Genomic DNA, 20,717 nt, shown 5'->3' with positions numbered 1-20,717 from the left:
AATCTGTAGGTGATCATTGTTGGCCTTATTAACATAAACCTACCCAGAATCCTTTGCAATGGTGGTAGCACTACAAGATTTCTTTGGGAAAAACAGGTATTCTGGCTTGCCTGGTGGATGTAGATGAGTGTTTAATAATGCATCTGCTACCTCCTTAGTGTTAAGTGGAGGGGTTTTCCATCACCTTTACCCCACCACAACTTATGTCGTGTCATTACCATACCTGGCAACTCTCTGGGTTTGACCCGGAGATTGCCAGGTGAAGCACCACTTCTCCGGTTCAAGACCTGAATCCTCCGGGTCACGGGAGCGGGGTCTTGACACGTCCCACTCCTTGCCCATTTTCCCTTTAAAAGGAAGTGTTTCCCGCTGCCGTAAGTGGGAACGCCCCCAACATCAGTGGGACCGCCCCTGACATCTGTGGGAACTCCCACTCACGTCAGCGGGAACGCCCCCGGCATCAGTGGGAACTCCCACTGATGTCGGCGGGAACACTCCCGGCGTCAGTGGGAACTCCCACTGATGTCGGCGGGAACGCCCCCCTCATCAGGGGGGCATTCCCGCTGTCATCCCGATGTCATGGGACCGCCCGCTGGATAGTCCTGGCCATGTCCCGTAAAGGAAGTCTCCGGATAGCCGGAGACCAGAAGTTCCCAGGTATGGTCATTACTATTTATAAAACACAAATGGTTTACCACCAAGAGGGCCCTTCTTGAAAGAGGTTACCACGTGAGCTAGTTAAATAATACAAGGCAAAGATCTGATGTTGGAAAACAAAATATGGCAACTGGATCAACTGACATTATCCGGAGAGGTCGGCATTGCCTAGTCATAGTTCTTTACTGGATGTCTTTTCAGCATTACCCTGACTAAAGACCCATATAACCCACTGAAAAGTTGTCTGCACTCAGATAATGCTACAGGGAGCAGTAATTCCTTCTGAAAGTAGGAGGTGAAAATCCCTGCTCACGCTTCCATTGTGCGGAACTCTGTGCCGTTTTAACTCTGCGGGTCTCCTTTATTCTGTTCCCTCTGGGGTGCGTCTTAAAAGGCAGAATGGAAAATGAGCATCAAGAAAATAAATCCTCTGCACAATGCTCAGCTCTGAATATGATATGAAGGGCCTTATTGTCTTGGCTCATATGGGGCTTTCTAGCAGGTGAGCACGTGGAAACAAAATTGGGGATCTAGCTTATGCAAAAAGTAAACCTGCTTTAACCCCTTGGTGGTCAAAAGCAATTGCAATGCACCGTTCTGCAATCCACTGAAGCTATCTGATAACAAAGGGTTTAACAAAATGCAGCGAACATAGATAATTCAGCCGAATTTAATAGCCTGATTTGCTAACACTATAATTCAAAAGCCATTTGTGACTGCTTTCTTTCAACTCTAATAATTTTTTTGCAATTTTAGCTGGTGTACCTGATCTCGCTGTGAGCAGCCGAATTGAAAGTGAATACACTCTATTAGCATGATAAAAAGCCCAGACACTGTTCACTACTCTGCCAGTTTACTTTTCTATGGCATAACTTCTATCAGCATTGTCTGTGGACAAATTGCAATCATTCCATCAAAGGATAATGTGAGATAGTGGTTCAGATCGCTAACCTCTGCTAATGGGAATGGAGCGACACTGTGGCAAGCAGAAAAAATTCTGGTTCATAATGCCGGATTACACATTCCATCCATAACAGCAGATTTTTGCTCATATGAAATTCAGAAGCATGGTATGTGCTTGGCAGACAGAATCCCGTTGCTTCGTCCTGATTGATGTCTATAAACTCTGTCTTTTTCCAATTTTGGCATATACCGTATTGACTCGAATATAGGCCGCACTTTTTCCCCCCACTTTGTCTTTAAAGTGGGGGTGCGGCCTATATTCGGGGTCTAGCGATTGACGCCCGGGACATGCAGTCCCGGGCGCCGGGTAGGCAGCGAGGTTAGGATACAGATCCCCCGCAGCGGTGCAGGGGACCTGTATCCTACTCTCCGATACGCTCAGACAGCCTCCCCTGCCAGCACTTTCCACGGGGGGGCCGGCAAGGGAGATTGTTAAAGCACATCGTGCAGATGTCCCGGCAGCGGAGGTTGTTTACCCGCATCGCCGCAGCCGGTGACCGTCCGCACGATGCGTTTTACCTCTGCCCCCAAGACTTACCAGAGCAGACTCCCGGGTGTCTTTCGGGGCCGGCGGGGGACATCTACGCAATACGCGTATACAACTTCCGGTGCCGGCACATCCGCTGAGTTGTATGTCACAATCATAAAACAATATGTGTTCAGCACCATCTCCTGAGTACAGCGATACCTCACATGAATGATTTTGCCTGGCTGTTTGGGGGCAAAAGGGCCACATTTGGGGCATGCGCATTTTTCAACGTTGAACTTTGGCATTTGGGAATCCTCTGCCTATGCCCTATTTGGTACATCTTTGAGCCGGGCCATTTCAGTGTGCCCAACAAAACCATATATTTTTGAAAACTAGACACCCCAGGGTATTTTAAATGCTGGTATTTTAACTCTTTGCATGCACACATTTTACCACCAGAATTTTTTCAAAGTTTGCAGTAGTATTTTTTTGTGTGTATTTTCCCCCCCACACACCTACTTTATGTATGAATTTACAGCTCCTGGTTTATGCCGCTGTCACACGACACCCCAATATGTGTTCAGCAACATCTCCTGAGTACAGTGATACCCCACATGCATGGGTTTGTCATTTGATGGGGGAACTAAAAGGCCACATTTGGTACGTGTGCATTTTTCTAATTGGAAATTAGATGTGTGGCCATCCTTCCCCCCGTGTTATTTGGGACATTGTTGAACCCAGCCAATTCATTTTACCCCATCAAATCATACATTTTTTTTAAAGTAGACACCCCATGGGCATTTAATATGCCAGTATTTTAACTCTTTCCATGCAAGAATTGTTTTAAGCTAATATGCTAATTTTAGGACTTGCTCACAAAAATATATTTTTTATATATATATTTTATTTTTTTGCCTTTTTTTTAAAAAAAAATTAAACATTTTTTTTTCAACTTGAAGGTTCCCCTGATAGTGACATCAGTGGGAAATTATTTTTACATTTTACTGTTTTTTTTACTATTTTTTTCTAATTATTATAAAATTTATTTTATTTTTTAATTTATTTTTACTAATCACACTGTGATTACAAAGCTGGGCTCCATTGACTTGCATGGTTGAATGCAGTACCTGTATTCAACCTGCAAGTGGAGCCAGAGTTCTCTAGAGGGTCTGGAGACCATCTAGTGAACTTTTTCGTCTTTATTGGTTTTTTTCCCGGGCCGCCGCCATCTTGCTGATGGTGAAGATCACCGGCAGCGGGGGCTGTGGTCACAGTCCATCCAGAGGTAAGTGTTTGGTGTCGCTGGATGCCTCCTGATCGAGGCATTCCAGCGACACCATTTAAGATCGTTGATCGCCTCCTAAACGCTTTTAAAACGGGCGTCCACCGCCATACAATGTATGGCGGATGTTGACGCCCCGGGGAGGGGCCAGAGATGGCCCCTAGTGCCGATCGTGGCGTTGCTGAATGCCTCGAGGTCGAGGCATTACAGCAACGCCGTTTGGGTGCAGAAAGCGAAAGTAGATCGCTTTCTGCACCCGTTTAAAGACGTGGCGGTCCTGGCACGTCAATTGTCGTTAACGACTTGATTTTCCGTGACGTGCCCGGATCGGCAATTGTCATCAAGGGGTTAAGGCACTAGCTTTTTATAGAATCTACCTGCCAAGCTCTTTAAAAAAGGTGTGCAAGTGAAGAACTGATGCTCTTTTGAAGGCAAGGGGTAGTCACGCCAAATATATAACGTGAAAGGAGTGAAACCAAGTGTCAAAAGGTAAGAATCAAATGTAATGAAAAGAATGCTTTCCTTGGACCTTGGACTTTACTTGATTTTTATCATTTCTTATCTCCATATTCGGACATTTTTTTATTGCTTTTAAACTTTTATCGGACAACTTTGTAAAATACTTATATAGTGTAGTTTCCGATTAGTGTACTGTAAGGGCTGAGTCCCGGATGAAATCATTTATTTATCTATTTATCTTTTATATTGGATTATGGCACATACAACCAGCTCATGAATTGTTGAACATACACCATCTATTACATTTTTTAACAATACACTATAATTGAAATATGATTCACACAAGCATTTGCACTTTATAAATACCAACATTGGAACATTGAAGAAAGATCCTTTTGGAACCCAGAGGAATCTTGGGGTCCAGAAAAGCCATACCAGGAACTTCATCTAAAGACCATCACCACTCCAGGACAACAAACCAGATGTGCTTGATATTTTCCATCTAAATGTGAGTGCACTGCATACATATTGGTTTTAAGGATATTACCCTATTGGATATTTATTTTCTTCCATGTACGTGAGGTTGAGGAACCAACACACACACCTAAGAGTGGCTTGATATATGCGGTAAAGATTTATGCATATTGTAAGTGCAACCATTGAAGTCTTGTCCTAAAGTTCCAGAGCTTTTTACTGTATCACACTATTTTCCCTTTTTTTCTATTTTTTGTTTTATCCGAGTGATTTGCGATCGTGTGTTTTCAAGCGCCCCTAGACAGAAGTCATTTTTTGTACACCAAATATATATACAGAATTTAGTGATTTGGTCTACTTGTCCATAACCTTCACTAACCATTAAATGGCTTTACCCATCTGTGTGCCAAATCAGTCATCAATTCCATGATGTACATACAAATGCACAAGAAAGGTATATGTTTGCAAGTCTTATGTAAGAGATTAATAATGCACATACACAGCAAACAAGTACATATATCTTTAGGGTAGGTTAGCAGATTCATAAACCAGACTAATGGGGGAGCACCCACGACATCCATCCCGCTCAATGGTAAACAATAGCATCCTTCCTAATACCGATTCAATTATTTTCCTCAAGGTATTTCTTCCTCCTACTGGCATAGTCAAGAAGAACCGAAAGAACCCACAGGTCTCTCAGAGGGAGCATCTATGAACCTGAGGTGGGGAAATGTGGAGACAACCTTCAAGGCTAGCTGAGCACCCTTCCTAACAAGGATGTCCTTTGCTGGTGTTCAATCCCTCGCAAGTAACATTTTTTTGTTAAGAGGGAAAGCATGGGCCATCAGATCCTCAGGGACCTGTAAGTCTACCCCTCCACCATCGCCCCACCCCAGCGCAGGAAGGATACCATTGTGTGTGAAAGCTATCACTGTTCTCCAGGACTTTTTGGGATCTAGATTAACAGATGGGGGGTATTTGGCGGTGACATTTTGTAATCCTCAGGCACATAGTCATCATTTCACAGAAAGGCTGAGTGATCCACTCAGGTATGTCTATAGAGGACTGAAGGGGTTAAACAACTATTTTCCTTTTACTTAGTATTATTACATACTACATTCTAATTATTTTAAATTTGAGCGATCCACTCAACTTTAAAATAATTAGAATGTAGTATGTAATAATACTAAGTAAAAGGAAAATAGTTGTTTAACCCCTTCAGTCCTCTATAGACATACCTGTACATCTTAAAAATGCATCTAGTAAAGCCCTTTAGGACACACAGGTACATCCTGACTTTCCTGCAGGCGATCGGGCATCCCCTTCCGGGTCGCGTCCCTGCTGACATCACCCGGAAGGTCACTGAGAGCAGGATATCCGCTGAAGGGTCTATCTAGACCTTGCTGGGATATCTGATTGCTCCTCCTATGCACCGATTGCGAACAGTGTAATCCCCAGTGCAAGTCTACAGAGACTTGCATTGAGATCACAGTGTGATCGGTGCAGGGGGATCGTGGGGAGGAACCATGTTTCTCGCTCTTCTCACAAAGAGTAAAAAATAAACAAAAAAGTGTTAGTGATTTTTTTTTAACCCCTTCGCGACCTTTGCCGGTTCAGGACCGTCATAACAAGAAGGTCACTAAATGACCTTTGACGGTCCTGAACCGTCAAAAAATTAAATAAGCTTAGAAAATGATCAAGGATCACTTTCTTCGCTTAAACGGCCTTGCTGCAATGCCTCGATGTCGAGGCATTCAGCAAGGCCGAGATCGGCATCGGGGGCCATGTCTGGCCCCTCCCCGGGGCGTCAACAGCCGCCATACATTGTATGGCGGCGGACGCCCGTTTTAAAAGCGTTTAGGAGGCGATCAACGATCGCCTCCTAAACTTAAATGGTGTCGCTGGAATGCCTCGATCAGGAGGCATCCAGCGACACCAAACACTTACCTCTGGGTGGGCTGTGACCGCTCCGGAGAGCGGTCACAGCCGCCGCTGCCGGTGATCTTCGCCATCAAGCAAGATGGCGGCGGCCCGGGAAATAAAACAATAAAGACGAAAAAGTTCGCTAGAGGGTCTCCAGACCCTCTAGAGAACTGGCTCCACTTGCTGGTTGAATACAGGTACTGCATTCAACCATGCAAGTCAATGGAGCCCAGCTTTCTAATCACTATGTGATTGGTAAAATATTCAAAAAAAATAAAAATAAATAAAAAATGTAAAAAAAAATGTAAAAAAAATGTGCTAACATTTAAAAATAATTATGCAGTGATGTCACTAGATGAACCATCCAGTACCAGCAAAATGTGTAAAAAAATATATAAAAAAAGTATTAAAAAAATAAAATTAAATTAAAAAATAAAGTTTATTATTTTGAGCAAGTGCTAAAATTTCTCAAAAATCTCAACAAAGAGTTAAAATAAAAGCACTTCAAATACCCAAGGGGTGTCTAATATATAAAAAAAATGGCTGATGGGGTAAATTGGAGTGGCCAAGCTCAAAGATAGGGCATAGGTACAGACTGACCAAAATGGAGAAAAAAAGCGCACTTCCCAAATGTGGCATTTTAAATCTGAAACAACCCGACAAACCCATGCATGTCGGGTATCACTGCACTCAGGAGATGTTCCTGAACACACATTGGCGTGTTGTTTGACAGTGGCATATACCAGGACCTGTATATCTATAACTAAAGTACAATTTGTGTGAAAAAAAAATAAAAAAAATTACTATTACAAAGTTTGACAAAGTGTAGTTCTATAATTGGTGCATGGAAAGGGTTAAAATACAGCATTTGGAATACCCTGGGGTGTCTAGTTTTCAAAAATATATGGTTTGAATGGGTTAAATTGAGTTAACCGGCTTCAAAGATGTTCCAAAGAGGAGATGGAGGCAGACTGACCAGATTTGTTAAAAAAGATTTGGAAATCATAAAACGCTGCTTGTACTTATTGCCCTATAACTTACAAAAAACAGCAAAAAAACATAAAAACATTGGGTATTTCTAAACTCAGGACAAGTAGTAGAATCTATTTAGCTAGTTTTTTTACTTGCTTTTTTAGGTGAGTAAAAGATTTTTTTTTTTTTTATAGTAAATAAGATGATACGATCAAAATAATGGTATCTGAAGAAAGCCCATCTTGTCCTGAAAAAAACAATATATAACTTATGTGGGTACACTAAATGGGTGAGGAGAAAATTACAGCTGAACACAAGCACCACAAAAGTGTCAAAACAGCCTCGGTCCCACAGGGTACAAAATGAAAAATGAGCCCGGTCCTTAAGGGGTTAACAATCAAAAAAATCACTAAAATAATATAATAAATAAAAAAAAGAAAAAACCCTTACATCCGATTGCCCTAGCACAACATCTAAAAGGTATAACCCCCTGCCCCTGTTCACAACGCTCAAACCCATAATGCCATAAGTATGAAAAATACTAACCTATAGTGTACTATATGTAAGGGATGGATATGGCTCTCTAGACAAAAAAAGGTATTTCCATAACCAAGAGATGCAGCTAAACCATTTTGGCCCGGTTTCTCTGCTGTAACACGTACCGTGCAAAAAAATCTAAGCAACACAGAAGTGTTGGTGAAAAAAAGTGCAGGAAATAATTTCTGCGACCACCTTTGACTTTGATTGGTGGCCAAATAGCTGCATGAAGAATGCTCAAATATCCCTGATAAGTCTGGGTTGTCTGCTTTACAGAAATATATACTTTTGTGGGTATTTTTGGTTTATTTGTTTACAATTGAGTTGCAATCCTTTCATACCTAATAAAAAAAATAATGTACACCTTATAGTATGTTCCCCTTAAGTGCTGGGAAATCCTATATAAATGAGGTATTTCTGAAGTCAGGACACCTGAATTGATACATTTGTAGGGAGTTTTCCATCACTTTACCTAATTTTGTGAGGATTCAGATGGGAAAATATATAAAAAATTTAGTTTTTTCATACATTTCGATAGTTTTTACTAAATTTCTCATCCTAAATTTTCAATTAATTATCTAACTATGGTATTAAGAGAAAGCCCTCTCTCTCCTTGAAAAAACAATATATATAGTTTACATGGGTACACTATTCGCAGGAAAGGGGAATAATCGCTGAACAGACATACTCCAAAAATGGCAAAATTGCTCCGGGACCAAAAACCCCTGGCAGGTACCAAAAACACTGTTTTCTCTAAGATTCCTTGTGACTAGCATTTTATCCCTCTTAATTTCAATATTTCTGCAAATTTACCACATCCCCATCCCTTCCAAACATCAGCTTCCGGATATAACCTCTTACACTTTCACTTCCCTATTCTCGGGAAATTCTTTCATGCTACGCTTCTGAACCTTGTTAATGCCTCCAGAATCAAAAAGTCCCACCCTTATCTTATATATATAGCAGCTAGTAGTTCGCAGTGCATATACGGCATAGCACATGATAACAAAAAAAAAAAGCACGTCACTAAAATGTTATAAAGTAATGATGACACCCAGAATCTAAATACCATGCAATTGGTGGTCCACATGTTCCTTTTAGTTCAGTACTTTTCTGTAATTAATAGGTCTTAAAAAGGTGGGGGGGGGCTACCAAAACACTGGGGGATCTCGCCAGTGCCTGCCTTCCTTGTTCTTGCTTTACTATATATTCACTTATATTCTTAAATCTTGTATTGCGTGTATATTATGAACATATCTGTATCGCATTATTATATTTTTTGCTGCTATTGTTGAGGACGAGTTTTGCTCCCCGCTGCTTAATGCATATATTTGTACTTGATATACTAACATTGTGAGCGCCTTTTGGTCATTTACATTGATTATTGCTGTCACTTTGGTTCTGTGCCAACAACCAGGAAAAGGCAGAGGTTATCTAGGAAGCTCACAGAAGGAACACAAAGTATATTGTTCTTATAGAATGGTTGTAGCGTTGCAGCAACACACTATTCCACTAGTTTAAATGTCACCTTAAAAAAAAAAAACAGGTTTTACACTTACTCATGTCTCAAGACTTTGGGCCCATCGATGTTCTTTAGGAACTGTTAAATTTGAAAATTTAAAAAGAAATAAGTCCCATGAGTGCTTTTGACAGTGATTATTGGGATCTGCTTCCCATTCTGTTTAAAGTTATAATCTTGAACATCCTTCAGATATAAAAACCTCAGGTGATCAAAACGTATTCACTTATTGCACTTATTCATCCGGTTCTCTATCAATCACAACTCCCCATCACTGTGACCTAAATATCATATATACAGTACATATGTATGTTTTATATGAATAAAGGCAAAATCAGAGCAATGCAAATAACTGCCAACAGAAACTAAAGTCTCAATTTATGTAGCCCTGTGCTATGCAGATGCTCCAGTTTGGCCTATAAGGAAAATACCCAATACTGACCAAATCTTCACTTTTTGACTCACTATATCGTACATATTTGTATTCTTTCTTTCTTTTTTTTCTTCATTACTTCAACATTAACAGTAATATCTAACTAATCATTTGTGGGTTTTTTATAGATAGTGAATTCTGAGAGTTGACCAACAAACAAGATCCATTTGTTGCTATGGTGTTAAGACCAGTTCTTAAACCTTGCACAAGGCTTATTTTTTTACTGAAACCCTCCAAGTACTTCCTGTTAGAAAAAAACATTGTAGCCAGGAGACGACATAATGCAATCTAAAGGGCAAGATACCGCTTCTCCTGTAACATGAGAAGTCTTGGATTAATCACTATATATTTAAGGAGACATTTGTTGCATAGCCCTACCATAGAGGTGAAATGACCTCTACCTCTGATGGGAGACCCCGAGGATTAGGGTGTCTCCGGGCGAAACCTGGAGAGTTCCCAGCTACGACAATTGGCCCTGCAGCATTCTTGCAAAAAATGCAAATGAATGAACAGGGGTCTGTGTCGGCAGACTTTAACACCAGCTCTCCATCACACAATGTGCAGGCTGGTGATGCTGGTTATAACAACACATCCCAGCGCTCAGCATCACCAGCCTGCACACTGACCTAGGGCAACACAAACCCTTGGGCCAGCCCTGCTTGTTTAGACATGTTTCATTTCTATGACCCTGGTCTGGGTCCACATATCCACATGATCATCCTATTAAATGACTGTACATGTCTGCAAAAGAAACCGCCTGTGATCGTACAATGCAAAAAGTACCAACCTGTGCATACAAGACAACTGTCCTCGAGTTTTTCACTGAGTGTATTTGGCTTGTATTGATGTATAACTCAAATGAGAAACTGCACATACTGCTATATAAGTGTGCAGCTGCAAAGTAAAGATGCAAAAGGTTTGTGTGTGTGTGTGTGGGGGGGGTGATTGGCAACTTAATTTTGTAATTGATTTAAGCATCTACTTCAAGATTTAATCATGAAACCCTGATAACCCTTAAGTGTAGTTTGATCTAAGAAGCCAGTTTACACCGTTGGAAAGTCTTGTGTTGGTTGTCTGTTTTCAGATACTCCTTAAATGTTATATGGCCATATAATGCAGGGAATTTGAGACGATGGGGTCTGTTCACTAAAGGAAGAATTAATAGGAAAGCCGAGTTTCAGCTCCATGGATTCACAGTACATTATAAACAGCCAACCCAAATGAGTGCTTGGCTGGCCCTGAATAATGTATAGTACAATCAGTGAAAGTTTTTGAAAGTCTAACTTGTAAGTGATGCAAAAATTCTCAGGACAACTCTCCCAAAAGCAAAACAAAAAAAAGAAGCTTTTCTCAAGTAAAGGAACAGCTCGCCATCCAGTGGCTTTTATGAGGAACTGAGAACCGCCACACATAACACGAAACAACCTTACCATTTACAAACGAAATGACATTTTCTAATTACTGTAAAGGTTAAGGTGCTACAAATGACGAGTGTGCACACAGCCATGAGATGGCATACAGACAGTAAATAGTTTTATACTGTCGAAATCTGATACAAGATCAATTGCAAAACTTTTAATAAAACCACTGAAATAAGAAAATATCAAGTCAAAGAAAGATTTTAGTAATATCTCTCTCTCTCTCTCTCACTTATAACGTGTAGGAAGCTATTTGCCATTAACGCAAAAATAATGATGAAGCTTCCATGGAACCAGTGAAAAGGACTTAAGACTTTTTGCTAGTAGATTGACTTCATAAGTAAGGGCGCTTTCTACCCCAGTTAGGGACCTAACCAGTTAGCACATAGGCAGCGTAACTAATATGGAAAACAAATATCATGTTTTAGAGATGGAGAGCAGGAAATTAGGGCTCAAGAATTTTTACCATGTACATCCTGGATACAAGTTCCCCCGATGCCTATTTTTTAGTTAATTTGTTTCTGTAATTAATTGCAATGAACTTCCTTCACCTTATAAGTGAGAGGTACATATTGCTAAAATCTTTCTTTGACTTGATATTTTCCTTTTTTAGTGGTTATATTAACAGTTAAGTTTCATAGAATTTCTTGTTTCTTTGAAGTAAATACTAGTGGATGTAATTCCAATTCCATTACATAGGGAGTAATATCATAAGCTTTATTGTTTGTAACAAGTTAAATTATACTCTTATTCTCAACTTGAAACGCTTCTTTTTATCTTAAAACACAAACACGCGGTGCCACAAATACTGACATAAATTAACCAAACGCTGATCAGATTAGCTAAGGATGTGAGCTTTTCATTTTGGTCTTGAGTCATCCCTCATTTATTAAGCTAATTCAGTGAAAGGGTAGTACTTTACATGCACTGCTCAGCAACGTGTGAAATGTGCATGTTTTCAAGAGTGTCACAAGGCACTACTGACATGCTTCCTAGCGGCAGACATTTGCAATGACAGAATGTCCACGAATGAGCCAGAACCAGTGTATTCAATGAAAAATTAAGAAATAGCTATCAATAAATCTTAAGCCCCTATCCATATGTATAAAACAGACCAGTTGCCCTTTTTTGTGGGGTGAAGGGTGCAAAGGAGTTGCTCTTGATGCCAGTTCCTTAGAACTGTACATTTGCTTGGAAATCAGTCAAAAAGGTATTTACCACTTTTTGTACTCCACTTTTTGTGCATTTACTTTCTTAAAACAGCAAGTGGCGACTCTTTAGCCAAGCCAATGGCCTTTAGCCAAGCCAAGTGACTCATTATCACTCTTTAGTGTAGAAAGAATATTGAATGGCCGACTTTGAATATCATCTTTCTGCATCCACTGCTAATACCCTATTTACTCACTATACTGCTAACTTTCATGTTACTTGGATACGATGCACGCCTTTCTTGAATTATTTAAGTGCCAAACGTCCAGTCAAGTTTTTCCACTTTTGAAGCCAAACACATTTCACTACCCAGCTGCTTAATAAGATACACTTTATGAGCAAATGCATGTAGACACCTATATGAGCTTCTTGAACATATTATTCCAAAACCCCTGGTATTAATATGCAGTTGGCCCTTCCTTGGATATAACAGACTCTTCTGCGAAGTCATTCCACAAGATTCTGGAGTGTTTCTGTGGGAATTTGTGCCCATTCAGCCAAAACACCATTTGGGAGGTCAGACACTGATGTTGGATGAGAAGGCACAGTCATGCTGGAACCGGGAAAAGGGCCTTCCCCAAACGTTGTAGCATACAATTGTCTTTGTGTAGCATTAACATTACCGAGACCCTCCTCCACCAAGCTTTTTTTTAATGAAAAAATACACCTTAGTGGAACGGTAAAACAGTATTTAACCTAATAAACAGGAATACATGCAATTTAACATTTTTGGTATCAATTATGCAGTTAGTCAACATATGTTAGATAAAAATAGAAAACCAATAGCCATTTTAAGGTCCCCCATTAATGCACCTTATTTATAGATATGTCCCTCTGCTCCCCTGATATGCCACTCTGTGCCCCAGATATGCCCCCCTGCCCCCCAGATATGCGTTATGCTCCCTAGAAATGCCAATCTGTCCCTAGATATGCCACGCTGCCCCCTCACATATGGTTTATGCCCCCTAGAAATACAACTTTGCCCCCCTTATATGCCACTCTGCTCCTAGATATGCCACCCCCCCTGGTGTCTAGCGAGGTCGGCTGGTAGACGTCTGCACTTCCCCCGGGGCTTCTATGATGGAGACGCACCAGCGGAAGTACCGTCAGCGGAGGTTGTCTACTAGCTGCCAGAGAGGAGGATCCAGGGGATCTGGGATCTGGATCCTTACCCTGCTGCTTGCCCACAGCAGGGCTAAATGAAAAAGAAAACCACCCGCCCAGCACCCGGAACTGCATGTCCCAGGCGTTGTGCGATACTAATTGCGCATCCCTGCGCTAAACCCCGAATATAGGCCGCATCCCCGCTTTAAAGACTTAAAGTGGGGAAAAAAAATTTCCAGCCTATATTCACACAAATACGGTATATATATATATATATATATATATATATATATATATATGTGAGTACTGTATATATATATTTTTTTTATTTGCAGCAGGGCTGCAAAATTTAAAGTAATTAAAATAATTGTCACTTTGAGACAAGAGTTCACTTTTCTACAGAACTTCCTCATCTGTGAACAGAAATTACTATGTCCACTGTGTTATTACGTACTTTGAGGAACATGATATTTAGCTTCTGCTGTAACATAATCTGTTATTCCCTCTTATTAATATTCTTAACAATATGCCTCAGTACTTCCCTGTTCATTTAAGTTGGTTAAAATCTGAAATTCCCCAAATCAGAAGCATAAGTAACTCTTTTCATATGAAACGTAGCCTATATTCCATGCTGACAAAAGCTATGCTTCGTGAAGCTGTCATTGGCATTAATCAATAGAGCATAACTTTTAAACAAGGACTCAAGTCCATCAAGTTCAAACTATCATTTATCACTGTCGTGCTGTAGATCCAGAACACTAAAAACTTACATGAAAGCAATGTTCAATTGTGCCAATTGGGAAATTTGTAGCAAAATAGCATAACATTTGTAAATAGTGAATTCCACGTGTCATTGGAACACAGGAGTGATGGTTGCTGATAAAGGGCCTCTGTACCCCAATGAAGATATTCCATTAAAAATCAGCCGTTTCAAGCTACAAAAGCAAATGTATGACGTTTTAACTGACGTTTTTTAGTTGCCCAAAAACATAAGTAAATGCAGCTGGCGATTTCTGAGCGGTCCTTAGATCCTGCAAGCCTGACAGATCTTTAATAAACATCAATGGCATGAATCTAAGATCCCCAGCAATCTGATGTACTCCCCATCCCCTTGTGCACATTTATGAAGGATACAGTAGGCTCCCCCGGCATCCAAGGCTCCGTTTGTAGAAATGGCACAGACTGACAGCACAGTCATGCTGATTATGGCATACGCCAACACAAGCATGCCCACAGTTTCATATAAGCCAGACTGGCCAACCACAAACCCTGCAGAGAAAAAAAAAACATGGTTACTTACCTTAAACAAAAGGTATATACAATTAAATAAATACATTCAGGTACTTGAAAGCAGTGCTGCACAATAGGCAAGAAATTATATATATATATATATATATATATATATATATTACTAACCATTAACATGTTTACTTAGATAAATATATAATAAACAGGCCGTACAATAACTGCTGTCATAAAATAAGTAATGTAGTCTAGAGACCTTTTGATTTGGGGTACAAATACGATAAATGTGGTTGTAGAGTTGTAGAAATACAAAGTATAATAATAACAATTTTCGATTGTTATAGAACTTTTCACCCTGTGATGCTCTAAGCTAAGCACTAAGGTAAAATACTAACAGTTAAAATAGAGGTAGAAGGGACAGATCCACTATTGCGCTATACTAAAGTGCTTCCTCTTTTCAGGATATTTGATTACAAATCGGATTATGGTTTTACTTTCACTTTACAAAAAAATCAAACTGGGTAAAATGACTGTTTGTTCAACGGCACACTGCATTTCGAGCGACAGGGTCATGGTAACATAATTATACACAAACATTTAGCCTGATGTTTTTTTTATCTTCCTTCGGTTTTAATAGAGTTGTGTTGTAGGAGAAAGCAGAATCAGACAAAAGAATGGCTAATGGGTGAATTATTTTTATTATATTTTTTGAGACTCTGACACCAGTCTGCTTTTAACAGGGCCGGTCTTAGGTGTTCTGGTGCCCTGTTAACAAACAACTAGTTTTAATTAGAGATTATTTATGTGCAAACAAATACAATAATATATAACTGGAAACACTGGTAACAATAATGTATGTTAACTACATTAAATATAGGAAACAAAACTGCTAACAGCACAATCTTTGTAACAAATTTTTTTTTTTAAATATTGAAAAAATTGGACCCTAGGCAAGCACTTCCTTGGGGCCCCCTCTACGCTCCTTAGCATGCAATCACTCCCTCCGCTTCCACACCAAAAAAAAAATTTGCCAGATTAGGGGAAGACTGTGAGACTCAGTGCAGTCTTCCCTCCTTCTGACCCTACTGTGACTTTGAGAGGTCCTCTCCCTGTAATCATCCCCAGAGTTCCTTTTGTCCCTCATTTACTAAGCCACACCTAGATCACACACATAGGACTTACCATCTTTGTCCCCAAACAGCCCAGCCTGAGCCATCTTTGTCCCCAAACAGCCCAGCCTGAGCCATCTTTGTCCCCAAACAGCCCACTGTGAGCCATTCTTGTCCCATAAACTGCCTGCCTGTGCCATCTTGATCCCCAAGGCTCAAACACCCTTCTTGTGGCATCTTTGCCTTTCCCCAAATCACTTATACATCTATGATACACACAAACACTCTTTCATTCACAGGTGTTTCAGCTGGAGGACATGTTGGAGGCAGCAATGTATGTACTTTTAGTACTGCAGCACCCCCACCCACCCTCTCCACAGTTGGCATTAAAAAGAGCACCTTGCCAAGACACAGAGTACCACCATATCCTTCTAATAGCAGCGCCTTCTAATGCAGTCTATGGAGGCTGTGCTATCTCAGCAGTGTAAATGGGCTTGTTAGGGAGATCAAAGATCTCCAGTGTAACCGGCCCATTGAGCATCAAGACACCGTGGAGTCTGTGATCTGCTCTCCCCCACCAGTTTGGCAGCAGAGGGACTGCCACCCCCTGGATTTGTCACCCTAGGTCTAGTCGGCTTGGGCCAGGATATGTCACTCGGTGGAGGTTATATATTAGAAGTGCTTCTGGTACAAAAGTTTTAAAATGGTCATATTGCCATAGTAACTGAATTGCTATACTTTACATTGGTCACTGACAAAACATTAAAGGTTTTATTGTCTACTTTAAATAACTTTCAATTTTAAAGTAAATTTTGGTGATTTTATATAATTTTGTTCATGCAATGCAAACATATACTTGAAAGGACTTAGAATACTTAGAAAGGAACACTCCAATCAAAAGAAATGTGAAGGAACCACTCCAACCAGGAGAAACGTAAAGGAACCACTCCAACAAGGAGAAACGTAAAGGAACCACTCCAACCAGGAGAAACGTAAAAAAAACTCCCACTCCTACAAAAGGAAACGTAAAGGAACCCCTCCAACCAGAAGAAACGTAAAGGAACCCCTCCAACCAGAAGAAACGTAAAGGAACCCCTCCAACCAGAAGAAACATAATGGAACCACTCCAAGCAGAAGAAATGTAAAGGAACCATTCCAACCAGGAAAAATGTAAAATCACCACTCTCAACCAGTAGGAATGTAAAGGAACCCCTCCAACCAGGAGAAATGTAAAGGAACCGCTCTAACCAGAAGAAAGGTAAGGGAACCACTCCAACCAGGCGATACATAAACGAACCACTCCAACAAGGAGAAAAGTAAAGGAACCTCTCCAACCAGGAGAAACGTAAAAAAAACTTCCACTCCTACAAAAGGAAACGTAAAGGAACCATTCCAACCAGGAAAAATGTAAAATAACCACTCTCAACCAGGAGGAATGTAAAGGAACCCCTCCAACCAGGAGAAATGTAAAGGAACCGCTCTAACCAGAAGAAACATAAAGGAACCACTCCAAGAAGAAGAAATGTAAAGGAACCATTTCAACCAGGAAAAATGTAAAATAACCACTCCAACCAGGAGGAATGTAAAGGAACCCCTCCAACCAGGAGAAACTTATAAAAAACAAACAAAACCCCATTCCAACCAGAAATGTAAAGGAACCGCTCTAACCAGAAGAAAGGTAAGGGAACCACTCCAACCTGGCGATACATAAAGGAACCCCTCCAAGCAGAAGAAGCGTAAAGGTAACACTCCAGCCAACACGTGCACATATATGCTTATATTATGGTTCCATGATATTGAATAATCAATGACTTGTTTTCTGTTTTTTATGTCAATACATAGAGAGATTCATCCTCTCCATATAAGTTGGGTTGTTCCCAGCCCCCAGTTCCTTTGGATAAAGGAGATGGCAGCACTTTCCACACAGGCATACATGAGTCTGAACAGACCTCTGCCCTCAGCGCATGCGCAGAGCCAGCACTGAACACATCCCCTGCAAGGAAACTAGATGGGGGTGGGATAAAGGGGCAAATGCAGAACACACCCATGCATGTGTAAAAGCGACACCACACAAATTTAAAGGGAGCATGCAGCTATTATAAGCATTAATGTGCATATGGTGGCTGGAGTCTCTTTAATTACAACTGCTGAGCATTTCCAGGAACGCAGGTTTCAGGTTTTTTTTAATCCTTGATGTCATCGCCTTGTGACTTCAGAGATTCTCTTTCCTTCCTTGGATACATCCCTCGGTTTCTTTATATCTCTGGACCTGAATGTTCCCCATGTGACTGCAGATGTGTTTGAGACTCTGAATGCATTCTGTATCTTTCTCTTAAACTCCAGAAGCCCTTAACTTTGTGTTTATGTCAACAGGCTCTGTTTATGTCAACAGCATTTGCTTTTGACTTGATAAAGGGAGGACTCCCGAAAGCTCGTCTATTATTTTAAATACTGTTAGTCCAATAAAAAAGGTATTACAAGATTCTGCAACATTCTGCTTTTTTGCATTGTTTTAGGATTGTAAGCTTGCGAGCCGGGCTCTCTCCACCTAATGTATCGGTTTGTCTTAGTCTGTCAATTCTCGTCTTGTCATACCCCTTGAGCATATGTATTGTATTAAGCGCTGCGTAGATTGTTGGCGCTATATAAATAAAAGATAATAATACTAATTACAAATGCCAGTAATGTCAGCTGTAATGGTAAATAAAATCATGCATGTGCATTGTTCTGTATGTAAGCTCGTTTGAGCAGGGCCCTCCTTTACTTTTTTCTGTAAGTCAAATTGTTATGCTTTATCCTACTTATTATGTCCTGTTACCTTTTTTACAGAGCTGTGGAATATGACAGTGCTACAGAAAACAATAAATAATAATAATGTAAGCTACACGGGAATTTACTCTTTGCTCTGATTTCAAGTTAAGAGATAGGAAGAGACTAAATGGAAGTTATATGGAAACCCACTCCTGGTATGTAACATGCAATGGATGATATGATCAGCTGCTGTGAACTACAACTCCCAATATCCTCATCCGATAAAATACACGCTAAAAACATTTCAATCACAGTTAACTTTCCTTTCCATTGTAATTCACAGCACCCGTGATGAGAGGATTGTTTGTTCTGCTGAACATTCTGGTTCTATTTACCTGCGGAATTCATTGCCCCAGAAATAAAAGTGCTTATGTCAGGTGCGTTGCGTACTCCTGACACCCCAGGCTTGTAAAGCCCTGAAATCTGATGGGCAGCAGAAGGCCCCAAATGGCTAGTGTAGGTAGATTTAATCCCCCCTATAAACTTGTATGACAGTTCAAGGCTTAGCTGATCCTCAGATGAATGGTTGATTTAATGGGATTTGTTTCCCTTGGGTGGACATCACAGGGGTGGATTTTTTAACAGAGAGTAATATAGGTGGAAAAAGTCCAGATGCTAAGCTGTGGTGTATTGGAAGATCGGGGTGAAAAAAGAGATAGCTGGCAGCTAGATAGCTGTTCACTCACCAACTCTGAGGAACACCACAACACTGAACATCGCCAGTAAGGTGGGCACCACCACCCCCAGGAAGGTAGAGAGCTTTTTCGGGGCTGGTTTTCTGCTTTTCGGTCCATCTCCGTGAGACTCCTCGGTAGATACGCTGGAGAGCCGGTAGGTGAGCAGCGGGCTCCGCTCATTCATTGTGCCGCCTTGGAAGTCCGTATCTCAGTCAAGTCTTCTCCGAGGTTCCCTCCGTCCCACGCGAGCCCCGAAACTTTCCGGAGCCTGACGTAAAATGAGCCCCAGCTTCTATAAGCCGTATGCTCCTCCGCCCCGTGATCGGTCCCCTCACTGCCCAACCATCCTGTCAGGACAATCCCGAGACAGGAAGACAGACACCTCAGGTTATATTATTCGTAGAACTACCCGCCCTGAAAATAGTACCACCCCCCGCACGTCTATTGCCACCCACGAGAGGAGACACATCACTAACAGGAGGAACTACGGTACCCACGCGTGACAGATACACGGACCGCGTGATACCGTAGACGGTGTGAATGTTACGCTGATCTACAGACGCGGGAGGAATGTCTGACGCATTACACGCGTTTACTGCCCGAGTAACGGAGAACGATCTGTCATTTAATAAACGGGCTTGGATTCTACTGCTCCCGTTTTCAATAAATCAGACGGGAGCCGGGCGGACTCCTTCAGCCAGATCCGACTTCTGCGGGTCTCTAGGAGGAAGTAAAAGGGACAATACCCGGGCTGGAGGGAAAACACCCGGGAATCTGAATATGTTCAAAGTTGGGGTTACAGAGAAATTAAGCAAACGTTTAGCTGGCCTTAGCACCTGTCACACAAAGCATTATTGCCTATATACCTACACAGGTTTCACTAACTGATTTTTGCCCAGGGCAAGAATGGAAAATTGTGCCCCTCATAAACTATATTTTTACAGAGGTTATTTTAAATACAATTCCCTTACACCCACCTGCCGATTATAAGACGACCCTGATTATAAGACGACCCCCCAAAATCAAAATATTAATTTAGGAAAAAAACAAAAAGCCTGAATATAAGACTACCCAAAAAAGTTTTACTAGTAAATATTAATTCATGTAAACTATTTTTTCATATTTAATAAAAGCTATGATTGAGAAAAATATATATTTTTTCATTTCCTTTTATTTGCCAACCTGCCCCCCCCCAGTTATGCACATCTGCCCCCAGGCTTGCCACTCTGCCCCCAGAAATGCCTTATACCCTCCTGTATGCCACTGTGCCCCATGATATGCCTTTTAACCCCCTATATGCCCCTCTGCCCCATGATATGCCTGGCATATAGGGGGTAAAAAGCATATCATGGGGCTGAGTGGCATATAGGGGGTTAAAATGCATTTCTGGAGGTATATATATATATATAACTGCTAACAGCAATCACACTCCTATCAAGCCAAGGCAGCCAGTACA

General features: G+C 41.0%; 1 protein-coding gene across 1 annotated transcript in view; it reads right to left on the bottom strand.

Moving 5' to 3' along the window:
• The window catches only part of LOC149302263 (solute carrier family 12 member 9-like), a 111,379-nt gene extending 91,934 nt beyond the window's left edge, over nt 1-19,445 (bottom strand). The window contains exons 1-2 of the mRNA XM_089482619.1: nt 19,271-19,445; nt 14,554-14,688 (exon numbers count right to left, since the gene is read on the bottom strand). Coding sequence (XP_089338745.1) covers nt 14,554-14,688; nt 19,271-19,445 — 310 coding nt within the window. The remainder of the gene's footprint in view (nt 1-14,553; nt 14,689-19,270) is intronic.
• Between the last annotated feature and the right edge of the window lie 1,272 nt (nt 19,446-20,717).

The sequence above is a fragment of the Sceloporus occidentalis genome, unplaced genomic scaffold (genome assembly GCF_023333645.1).
Source record: "Sceloporus occidentalis isolate IW3139 unplaced genomic scaffold, rSceOcc1.0.p SCAF_19, whole genome shotgun sequence".
In the NCBI taxonomy this organism is placed as follows: Eukaryota; Metazoa; Chordata; class Lepidosauria; order Squamata; family Phrynosomatidae; genus Sceloporus; species Sceloporus occidentalis.
This window is presented reverse-complemented; position numbering and strand designations above follow the sequence as displayed.